The 12,540-nt window shown below is 36.2% G+C and overlaps 1 protein-coding gene across 1 annotated transcript in view; it reads left to right on the top strand.

Moving 5' to 3' along the window:
* Positions 1 to 11,732, top strand: part of SLC2A9 (solute carrier family 2 member 9) — a 30,365-nt gene extending 18,633 nt beyond the window's left edge. The window contains exons 7-12 of the mRNA XM_026699990.2: positions 607 to 794; positions 3,584 to 3,694; positions 5,767 to 5,868; positions 7,179 to 7,254; positions 10,068 to 10,195; positions 10,996 to 11,732. Coding sequence (XP_026555775.1) covers positions 607 to 794; positions 3,584 to 3,694; positions 5,767 to 5,868; positions 7,179 to 7,254; positions 10,068 to 10,195; positions 10,996 to 11,190 — 800 coding nt within the window. The 3' untranslated portion in view covers positions 11,191 to 11,732. The remainder of the gene's footprint in view (positions 1 to 606; positions 795 to 3,583; positions 3,695 to 5,766; positions 5,869 to 7,178; positions 7,255 to 10,067; positions 10,196 to 10,995) is intronic.
* Positions 11,733 to 12,540: the final 808 nt, after the last annotated feature.

Raw genomic sequence — 12,540 nt, 5'->3', positions numbered from 1 at the left:
AGTCAGAAATAAATGTCTTTAATTTCACTCCAGGAGAAGTAAATATAAAATTGCAGTTTAGATTTCATTGTGCCTCTAAATTTCTATTTACAAGGGACCATCTTAGCTATTATATTACCTGATTTTGCCAACAAGTAATCATATAAAATCATGTTATATTGTTGCATAATAATAAAAAGAGATGTGAATGAGATGTGTACAATTAGAAATATTCATAAATATGTTGGAAATAGGATATGTAACGTAATATACATATGTATAGCATACAATACAGTATGCTATTATTTTAAATGCATGAACAAAAGGTAGCAGGTTTAGAATTTACAAAATTGCAGTATGTTGGACCCCAAATGAAACTTATAAATATTTGTGTAATTATTGTTGAATAATGTAGAATCACTATTTGCTATTTATTTGAATAAACCCAAACATTACTGATGAAGCTTACATATTTTGCTGAAGATAAAAATCTTTTGAAAGATAAAAAGATAAATGTTTGGTGTAAATTATAATTTGATGTGTGAAATGTGTAATTGATGTACAGTTTGGTGTAAAATACAGTTTCATGTGAATAATACTAATTGTGTCTGCATTGTGGGCTTGCAGCATTTCAGAAATTCCTTAGAAAATCTGACGTGTCACATGAAATAGAAGAAGTTCTGGAAGAGCGTCAAGTGCAGAGAAACATTCAAGTAGCATCTGTATTTCAACTTTTGTGTGACAACACTAAGCGATGGCAAATTCTCAATGTAGTTGTAACCATGGCTTGCTATCAACTTTGTGGCCTTAATGCTGTAAGTCATTATATAAAATATATCTTTGATTATTGCTTTCACAGCCCCACTTTTTTTGTTAGAGTCTCGGGTCATTTAAAATAGCTCTCAACATCAACATCTGAGAGATCAGTTGGGCAAGAGATACAAATCCTCAATAGTTTCTGTTTGCGTTTTTCCTCTTTCCCCCTCCCATTTTTGAAAAAAATATGAACTGCAAATCTGCAGTTAACAGAATAACGAAGTTGGAAGGGACCTTGGACATCTTCCAGTCCAGCCTCCCTGCTCAAGCAGGAAACTCTATAGTCTTTCAGACAAATGGTTGTCCAATCTCTTCTTAAATATCTCCATTGTTGGAGCAGCACCCACAATTCCCAGAGGCAAGTTGTCCCACTGATGAATTGTTCTAACTGTCAGGAAATTTCTCCTTAGTTCTAAGTTTGCTTCTCTCCTTGATTAGTTTCTATCCATTGCTTCTTGTCCTGCCATCAGGTGCTTTGGAAGATAGGTTGACTCTGTCTTCTTTTTGGCAGATCCTTGGATATTGAAATTCTGCTATCGTATCAATCCTAGTCCTTCTTTTCATTAAACTAGACATTGCAAATCCCTGCAACCATTCTTCCTACAGTATGTTTTGTCCTCCAGTTCCCTAATCATCTTTGTTGCTCTTCTCTGCACTATTTCTAGAGTCTCAACATCTTTTTTACATCATCCCAACCCAAACTGCCTTTCCTGACTTCACAGGTATTCCCCCTTTTGATTGCCTTCTTAAATCTCAACTTTTTAGCCTTCCTTCTTTCCCCACTTCTTTGTAGTGTTTCTTGTGTTGTCTATTTAAGATGCCTTCTCCTTGAGTCGACTCATCCTCCTCTGAAGCTCTTTCTTGTTCTTCAATCACCATTTCCATTTTTTCTAACATAGAGCAAAGTGATTCGCCTCTTTCCTGTAGTAATTCTCTCATATTTTTAAGTTCCATTTTTAATTCCTGAAGAGATATCATCATTACACACTCAATATAAAAATTTTTATCGTTAAAGTCCACAAAAAAAAGCACTTTTACTTTCCTTCTTTCTTCTTTCAATTTTCTAAAGTTCTCAGTTATTCCAGCCCAGGGTCTATACCAAAAACATCAATCAATCCCACAGTCAGTCTTTCCTTGCTTTTTTCTTTATTCTGGTTCTGCTTTCACTTTCTCAGATTCTTACTTTGTTTCAATATTTCTTTAATGTTATATCCACACAAGTTCATTCAGAAACAGGATGCTTTCCCTTTTATTTGAGCTCAAGTTTTTGTCAAAAGGTGGCACTCTCCATTACACAAAGTCTTCACCTTTTCCCCCTATTTTTTTTATTTAGGGTTTTTCGAACCTCAATATTCCAGCACAGTCCGGCTCTTTGATTCCAGTAATAGTTCCAGGTGAACCACTCTATACTTAGCAATCTTCAAAAGGCTCAGCAATTTTCTCTCCTTAGTCGTGAACAAATAGGTATCAAACAGTATACAGCAAAACAAAAAACAAACAAACCAGTCTTTCAGATGTGCTTACCTCCACTCAATGTTAAAGATTATTCCAAGGTCTTTTCCAGTCTTGTAAAAATATAGTGTATTTCCTTTCTTTCACCAGTCGATGGCATCATCACCTAAAATTTCAATGTGACACCCAATGAAATAGCATTCTGATTTCAAATAATTTTCTTTCACTTTTCCCCAACAATCAGCCCAATATTTCCAGTATTTTTAAAATGCCTTTTCAAGATGTTGCCAATAAAATTGTTCAAATCCAGTCATTCTATATTTTGAAAATTATATCCTCTCTTAGGTTTCATTTTCTTCTGGGTCTGTAGTCTTCTTCTAAGTAATTATTAGCAGCTTTAAACCTTTTGGATAATTGTCTTTTCAGAGTTTATTTTCTATATGGGGCTTAATCCCGAGTAAAGAAGTTGAAGATCATCTCAGCCAGCTTCAGTCCACGGTTCAAACACTGCTCCAGCACATTTCTTTCTTTGGTTGTCCCAGCTTCCCAGTGACCATAATGGCCGCTTCTCCTTCCTTGTGGTTGGATAGGGGAGTGCGCCTTGGATCAAGCGGGAGAGTTGCCACTGTCTGTTATCTGAAAAGCACCCCTCCTTTCTTTGTCAACCCTACGAGGGGACTTTAGCACTTTCAGCCCCCGCCCCAGAGAGGACAATTCAGCCTAGTTTTGGGGACCCCTGCTCCCCACAACTGTATCACAGCAACGCCAAACCGGAAGTCCAGAAAGGGTTTTTGTCCTGGCATCAAGGAACTGAAAGCTGAGGTACCAAAGAACCTCACAACTTAGCCCTATATTATCTTTTTTTCTCTTTTTTGTTTGGTTGTTGGTTGTTCAGCTAAAAAATATAAAGGCTGATGGACTCTTCCCTCACATCCCACAAAAAATGTCCTTTATCGTGTATAAGAAGAGCACTCACCACTTTCTATTCTGATCCTTTTCTGTCTTTTGGGGGGTGGGATTCGCGGGAAACATTAATGTGCAGACACTGGAAAACGGACAAAAACAAAAAATCGAGCCTAGAGTGAATAGCATTGCTTCTATTCGTTTTACTGGTGTTTTGAAGCCACCTGGTAAATATTTCACATCATCTTCAATATACCCAGATACAAATGTTTTCAATGTTGTGATGCCCCTAGGCTGGAGGTTATGGAGAACTATTTTGACAGTTTCCAAACCGTCATTAAATGTATGTATATGTGTAGAACTTAGACTTTGATAGGGCCAAATGATTTTTTTTTTTTGAAACCCGATAACTGGAAGGTGGCTTCTCTTTCAGATTTGGTTCTACACGAATGACATTTTCAAGGGAGCTGGCCTAAGTCCTCAAATGATACCATATGTTACCTTAAGCACGGGAGCTGTGGAGATCTTGGCTGCTCTTTTTTCAGTAAGTCTGTGGTGGATTGGAAAATGTATAGAAATGCATAAGGGGGTCTATAATTTAGAATGAAACCTTTTTCAGTTTCTGTCTTAGTTTTGAACTGGCAATATGGAAATAAAGGAAATAAAAGGACTGAATCTTATAAAAAATCTTCACTAGAAGCCAGGGGCCTGTGAGTTCTGATCCTGCCTTAGGTGTAAAAGCTGCCTGAGTGACTTTGGACCAGTCACTCTCTCTCAGCCCAACTCACCACACGGGATTGCCACTGTAAGGAAAAATAGGAGGAGGAAGGAGTATTATATATGTTTTTCTGCCTTGAGTTACTTGTAAAGTAATAAAGGCAGGATAAAAATCAAATCAAATCAATCAATAAAAAATAAATTAAATGTTCACAACACTTTAGAGTGAATGTTCACCATCACAAAGACTTTACTTTTGAAAATCTGAGGGGAAAACAATCAGGTAAGCAATTGAAATTGTATCTAATGTTTTGTAACAAACTAGATGTTCTTTTTTTTTAATAGATCAATATTTATTTATTTATTTTGGAATCATGAGTGACATGAAGAAATGTACTCCATATTAATGAAAAAAATAGATGGGAAGTTACTAATGACATTTAATTTATATTTAAAATATAGAGAGCTAATGTTAAGGGTGCAAGAACTCCTGGCTTTAATAGAAATGTACATTTTAATCTCGCCTCTTGTTGAAATAATTGGAATGGCTCTTTGAAGAATATTGGGACTTCCCAAAAAACATGTCTGGGATTACACTTGAACTTTGGGTAAGATAAAACTGTTACCTGTACCAGAGGTCCCCAACCTGATTCTCAGAACCAGTACTGGTCTGCAGCACATTAGGAACTGGGCCGGTCCAGTGGCAGGGGATCAGTTGAGCTTCCATTTGCACAGGTGGTGGTCGCACATCCAAAACCATCCCCACCCGCTCTCCGCTACCACTGCTGGTCAGTGGAGCCGGAAAGGTTGGGAAAAGAGAAATAAATATGCATAATACTTCATATGAAACTGCCATTTGTAGAAGAATGCCATTTACTTCTTTGCATGTAGAGAGGTTGCCATTGACAACTCAGGCCCTTAGCATTCTGACAGAACACCATGAGAGACTGAAATCTACTTAAGTGCATACCTTACAAAATATATTGATATGTTGCTACTAATACATTGTTATTCTAATCATACATTGTAATAATGAATATGGAATGTGAGGTCATGAGTATAGGAGCAAAAGGAAATTTTAAAAATGCCATCTATTTTTAGAGTATAGAAATTACAATAATTGATGTTGATTCAGGTCTGCACTGCAAGCATGCAAAAGTTACCAAGATTTAATAAAATTTTGATCCGATTTAGTACATTTGAATCTGAGCTTTGCTGGACTGAATTCAAATAATCCATCAGTTTTATTCACAAATTTGATTCATTTTGATGAAACATGAAGAGTGTAATTTACTGAATAATGTATCCAGTTAGATTTGATGCATCACATTGATTGAGTTATTCAGATTTGATTCAAAGAGATGTGATCAAATTGATCCTAAATCAAGCTTTGCACAATCTTATTAGCCATTATTAATCCCTATTTTGTCCCACCCACTTTGTAGTATGCAATTAGTGATATGTTCTGCATTATAGAATAATAGAGGTTGGAATATGGAAATGTATTATACAAAGCATTTAGAATTCTAATACATTGAATTGAAATGATTAGAAGCTCAAAGAAAATTCTAATTTTGAACCAAGTGCATAATAAACCTACTAGCTTTATGAGTCAGATTCTGCTAAAGGAGGAATAAAAGGGCAGAATAGGACATTGAGGTAAGAACATAAAGTGTCCTATAAAGTCAGAAGACCAAAATTCATAGCAGTCTGTTTATACATTGATTTAAGAGCAGTTAAGTTTTCAGTTTGTATGGCAGTTACTCTTGATTTGCCTTGTAAAAAGCTTAGTACTGTGAATTGAATGAATTGCTTAAGGATGCTTGTGTTCTATTAGGGTCTTAGGGTGAATCCATCCACAATTCTGTAATATAAGTAGCCATCTTTTTCTTTTTTCAGGGCTTACTGATTGAAAGAATTGGACGCAGACCTCTTTTGATTGGGGGATTTGGTTCGATGTTTTTCTTCTTCATCATACTTACTTTGTGTATGAGTCTACAGGTCTGTAAATGTTAATTGATCTATTTTCTTTTAAATATGTGAAATCATCAAGCGTCCTTTTTAATCATTCTTATATGCAACAAATAGTAGATCTTCTCTGTGCAACCTTGAATTATAATAAGGACAAATACTAATTTTCTTTTGTGAACTATATTTAAGAAGCAAATTCAAACTTTACATTAAAATACAGTATTACTGTAGTTTACTAGGATTTGTAGTGTAATAAACTGAGGCATAATAATGAAGTGCTCCGCTGTTATCTATCTGCATTATATTTTTTGCAATAATACCTTCCCAGTTTTATTTGTAGCAAACTGAAAAGTATGGAAACGTTTCAGAACCATTATGACAAACCATGGTTTTAAATTATGAAATTATGTTCTAATTTCCAGTTTTAAATAAAATCTCCTTTTACAAGGTTTAAAGCATACTTCTCAGGATCACAGCTATGGAGGTACTGAAAATTGCTTTGAGGCATATATGTTTGTTTCACTTTTCCAAAGATCTGGGACTGCTCTGCTAGCTGTCTGCCCAAGAGCCCTTTGGCCTGATCATACAGATCTTGACAAACATGTAAAGGTTCTGTGTTAGTAAATTGCCCTTCTTGCTTATGAATATTGACTGATTTTTTTTTCATATTCTTATGACATTTGAATGTCAGAGCACTTCCATCAGTCTTGAATAACAAGTGGGGGGGAAGTAGAATTAAAACTTTGAGTTCAGCCGAATCCATTTCTGATGGAAATACTAAGCAATCCACAGTTTTATTTCTGGGTAATCGGAGATTATGATTAGATATGACCTTGGCTGATTTTGACAGGAAGAGAGAGCTTGTATGACCCTAAACCAGAAAACTGCCCCACACAGAGCAAGGGCCTGCCCCCTCTCTTGTCAGATGTCTTCCACTGATTAATCTCAGCCCGTAGAGAGTGTTTCTGTTATGGTTCCCTTAAACTGAGTAATAAAGCTGGGATTTATTTGCTACCCATGATATATAAATGACTAGAGTATATTATTCTAAGCAGGTATTAGCTGGCATATAGACTTCCAAGATAGAGTATTAGCAAACCGGCCTTCATATCACTCTGCAAATGTTTTTGCTTTCTACAAGCCGTCTGGGGATCTCTTTGATTTGTGATTTTTTTAAAAAAACTGTCCAATACCTATTCTGGCTGGTTTAAAATCAAGCATAATAAAAAAGATACAATTTGAATAAAACACAAACAGTAAAACATAAAATAAAAACACCATATAAATTGCTATAGGTTTACTAACAAAAATCATTTTTAATGTTATCGTGTATTTTTCAGGATCAAGCAGTCTGGCTTCGATATCTCAGTGTAGTCTGCATTCTTGCAATCATCGCCTCATTTTGCATCGGACCAGGTAATGACTCTCTTTTCTAAGATGCTCTGACAGAAAGAGCTGTGATGGTTTTTCTAATATAAAAAAATCGCTCACACTACGGACTGTAAAGTGGATTAGGGTGGGGTGAGGAGTAAAAGAGTATAAAGCATTAAGTTCTTCAGGTAATAATAGATTGGGGCAGTTGAGAAAGATAAACTTATTAGGTTACATGTATCTAAGAATAATAATATACTATATAACATTATTATATGTAAATGCTATATATTTTTAATGATTAGTCTATTATATACTTTTGAGAACATCAGCTTGTAGTGATCACATAGATCTTCTCTAGGATGATTGGTCATCCACTTGGTCCTTCAGATCTTGTAATGATGCACCCATTGCCCTTGTAATCATATATTATATGATCATAAATCTAAATATATAAATTAAAATCTATGACATTATTTACAGAATACAGAATAACAGAGAATATAAAACATGATGCACATATACAATACCCATGCAGCTCTTGCAACGTGGTAGAAGAAGAAGTAGCAAGTATAAGGACAAGAAGTAGAAGCAAGGACTAAAACTAGAAGCAAAGAGTAAGGACAAACGAACTCTTATATACACAGAACAAGCTAAGCCACGCCCAAGCTCCGAGCTATCTGACCTGGCTCACAAACAATCTTGTGTCTCAGTCACCAAACCAGTGTAGTATTCATCCAGTTCGCACCGGATTGGGTGAACCGGTAGGAAGAATTTGGCGTGGGCCACCGAAGCAGTAGTAACTTCTGGCTGGCCACGCCCCCGACCGCGTCGCCCAGTTGCCACTTGATCCAGGTGTCTGATCGCATTTCCAGCATTTAGGTGATTTGTCTTTAAACATCTTTGCCAATTTTGCTGGTGCAATGTGCCATCTATGAAACATCTTATACAAGTTTTCTTTATATTCTGTCAATATTGTTAATTTATAATTTGTTTCCCGTAGCTTCTGCCATTTATCTAATTGGTGGTGCTCCATTTAAAATCCAAGAAAGAAACACTTAGACTCCGTTCATTAGAGAAAAGATATCTTTTACTGGAAACTACATGGTAGCATCAGGGGTGGGATTCTACCAATTCTGTCCAGTTCTATAGAACCCTATAGAACCTTGGCAACTGTAAGACTTGTGGACTTCAACTTTGGGAGTTGAAGTCCACAAGTCTTTAAGTTGCCAAGGTTGGAGACCCCTACTCTGAAGAACAAGCTAATTAATTTACATTTGATGGCTTCTCTGACATTACAATACTTAATGTCCACATACTTGCTTCTATTCTTTACTCTGTCACCTATTGCCATTTTAATGCAAGCAGGATTATTCTCATAGATTGTCACAGCGTCATTTACCTTTACACTTAAATCCTGTAACAGCTGTACATACCAAGTTACCTCTGAACAAAGTTCAGATAGTGCTATAAATTCTGCCTGCCCAGTAGAAATGGCTACAGTTGTTTGTTTTCTGGACTTCAACCAATTAAAGGCCCTTCAAACAATACCACAATCTGAGAATTGGACTTTCTGGTTTTTACATCATTGGCATAATTGCTGTCATCATAACATTTCAATTTCAATTCTTCAGAGACCTGTATTTGAAGACCCAAGTTCACAGTTCCCTTCAAATACCCGAGAATCCTTTTTATACTGTAGAAAGTTAGCACCTACCCCTCTCCTAGAAGAATAAAATAGTCTAGGAAATATTAAAAAGGCAGAATATTGTATTTCCCTCAATTTTTCTTCTTTGATGTTTTTTCTCTGTGAAAAACCTTGTGCCACTAATCTTGCTTTATATTGCACCTGATTGTTGGGTAGTACATTCTTTTTGTATACCCATTTACATCCTACGCCTTTGCAACCCTGTGGCAAAGTCATAGATGTGAACACTTTGTTCACTCATGGGTTTGATTTCTTTATCCATGGCTTCTTTCCACCTTACTTGTTCAATTTGGGGTAGTGCCAATACTTCCTTATAGTTCCTTGGCTCCTACCACACATCACATACCTTTACTTTACGAGCAGAATACCTGTTAAGTGGAATCCCCTTGTTCTATCATTCTGACTTGCGTGGCATTGAGTGCTCTTGTGTTTCAACCCTCTCTGGCTTCATATCTGAGTCATCATTTCCTTCTGACACCTTTTCTAGTTCTTTTTCAGTTTCTCCTCTCTGAACCCTGACGCCATCACCAAGTGAGTTGCCATCACTAAGTGGGTCACCGTCACTAAGTGGATCATTCCAAAAATTGGCCTCAATTCTGTTCCAATTTTGCTCTGCAAAACTAGCAGACCTTGAAATCACTATTCTTTTGCTCCCATCGCTAAAGCCATAGCTCTTTGAGCCAGGCTCATAGCCCGTAAACCTGAGCTTTCTAGCCTTTGACTGACCTTTTCTCCTGATTGCTTTTGGAATATGCACCCATGCATTGCTTCCAAACACCCTTAAATGTGCCAAATAAGGCATTCTCTCATATAGCACTGTACGTGGAGTATCATTAATTGAGGAACTCTGCAGCCTATTGATTGAATAATTAGCAGTCAACATGTATGCTGTATATAATGATCAACAGTGATGATTGCTATGTGTACAAATTATATATTTCATAACACTCATCTTTTCTAACAAAGTATCAAATATGTCTAATCAGTTTTGATCTTATTTACAAGAGGATGAAAGGCCTCATGGCAGCCCACTCCTCAGTATACTTTAGCAATAGGCTCCTGGCCTGAAGAGATCTCAAGCCTCTCTTTTTCTTACTAGGAATGGGTTTATGAAACATCTATTTATTTATTTTTTGTCTCTTCCTTGCAGGTGGAATTCCATTTATCCTCACTGCAGAGTTATTTCCACAGTCTCAAAAGCCAGCAGCGTTTATGATTGCTGGAATAATCAACTGGCTCTGCAATTTCATAGTTGGACTCCTTTTCCCTTTCATTCAGGTATGGACTCCGAATCAGAGAAGGCATCAGAACGTTTTAAAAAGGGTGAAGTATGATTGGCCATGAAATCAACATGTAGCCCTCTTGATCTATTTATAGTATCTTTTTTCAGTGTTTTAAAACTTCTGATTTAGTTATTTTATTTAAAAAAAGAATAGCGTTAAGTCCTTACATGCAAAACATCATGGGTCGGGGACATAAAAATAAAAACATAGGGCAATTTAAATAAAAATTAACAGAAGAATTAGTTGAAAAATACACAGGAAAAGAGGCTCTGAAAAGATATAAAGCATATTGATCTGTTCCTATTTATGAGGCAACTTAATGTAAAGAAGTGCCAGTTTGCATAAAACACACAAAGACTGAACCTCTTTAAAACATCCAAAAATGAGAAACTACAAGCTGCCTTGGTAACTTATATAAACCTTACTTTAGGAAGTTTTTCTTTACATTTAAATAAAGCTTAGGTTACTACAGCTTATACCCCCTTTTCACCCTAATTTTTGTGACCATGGAAAATTGTTCTGATCAGCTTTCCTGCATAGTTTTGTATGCAATTAAACAGCACGGTTTTAATATGACCAGAGCTAGTGGTTCAGAATATGTGGGGATAGTCCAAAATAACTCGGGCTGGATGATTTTCTATAGGTTTTATTGTTTGTGAACCTAGAGAGACCAAAATGTGGTGCTCAGTTTCAAAGCGTATTATGAAATGCTGGTAATAGAAAGCGTGCATTTAGTCAGAGGAAGATAAGCAGCGGTCCTGATAATCCAGGTTTCATTTTGCTTTGTGTTTTCAGAAAGGGTTGCAAACATACTGTTTCCTGGTTTTTGCTGCTGTCTGTCTTGTGGGAGCCACTTTCCTTTTTTGTGCTTTACCCGAAACAAAAAAGAAAACACTTGCTGAAATCAACCAGGCGTTTGCCAGGAAGAAAATGCCTCTGGAAATCCAGGAAATGGGTCATTTTGATCCCAAGGGGAAATCCACTAAGTGAAGCACAAGCATCCAATTTTTGTCATTCAACCGGAAAATGAAAACAACAAACAAATGGCCTAAATTCAATTTTTCATGGTATTTTTTTTTGCATTTTAACAAAGCTATTTATTAATTTTCTTGTGGTTGGAGACTAGTTGTGACTAGAGTTGATAAAGAGTCAAAAATGAGGAACTAGATTATTTGAGCAACATCATTGCTTAATTTAACTATGCAAATGAAACTTCCTTGGTTAATTGTAGGAGTGCAGTGACTTTTACCACTGGTTCGGGTTCATGGCAGCTATCTCTCTTAATGCATGATTCACATTCTCAGGCATATGTTTTGCAAATTCTATTTTTTTAAACTTTAATTAAAATTCAGATTTTTTTATAATAAATATTGAATTTATGGAGGGCTTTTAACCTTTTGAGTTTAATGCTAAAATAATTCGTCTCGTACAGATAATTTCTTATACTCAGGGCAATTCTATCTATGAGGACATACTTAAATCTCAGATCTTCAGTATCTTTTTCTCTTTAAATAAAATCAGGGCTTTACGTTTTTGGGGTCCATTTTTACTTTTTGTCTTTGAGTGGCGGTTACTTTGTAAATAAAATTTGAATGTGTATTTGAACATTGTAGCTCAAACAATATCATCTAGACCAGTGGTGGTCAACCTGGTCCCTACCGGCCACTAGTGGGCATTCCAGCTCTCATGGCGGGGAGGGGGGGGAGGGGTTTTGTCCCCTAGTTTATAAATCACCATTACTGTGGAACTGGTGGGTGGTTAGGGAAAATATTTACTAACAGAGATACAAAAGTGGGCGGTAGGTATAAAAAGGTTGACTGCCCCTGATTTAGAGCTTTCAGTATTTTTACTCCAAGTCAGCCCAATGATGGAAACATATTTTGCTTTGTGGTTCATCTTTATCAGATTACAGATATAGTTTTAGTTACATAATGCTGGACGCAGGAATGGTGTGTTACAAACTATGAAAGATGCAGGAATGGGTAAGTTGTTTTGGGGTGGGGCAATTTTAACTGCCAATTATTTGGTCAATAGACTATGGAATTCAGCAATTAGTGAAACTTCATATTACATGTTAGAAAAAGACAACTATCTTCGGCACATTTAAGAATCTTTGGCAGCAGTGAATGGGTGCACATTCCCAAAACAATTAGGAGGACAACCAAAGGCAAGGAAATATAGATTATTAGTCAAGATCAAATTTTGCTTACCTAAATGCAGAATTAAAAGAAAATATATATATGGCACTAGCTCCTCGTTATGAGAGTGATCAACCAGGAACAGTATATAAATTAAAGAAAGCACATAAATCCTAAAACAATCAGCAAGAAAATTGGAACA

Source organism: Pseudonaja textilis, chromosome 6 (genome assembly GCF_049901715.1).
Source record: "Pseudonaja textilis isolate UNSWEBS1 chromosome 6, rPseTex1.2, whole genome shotgun sequence".
Taxonomy (NCBI): domain Eukaryota; kingdom Metazoa; phylum Chordata; class Lepidosauria; order Squamata; family Elapidae; genus Pseudonaja; species Pseudonaja textilis.
The sequence above is the reverse complement of the archived record's forward strand: the minus strand, read 5'-3'. Positions and strand labels throughout refer to the sequence as shown.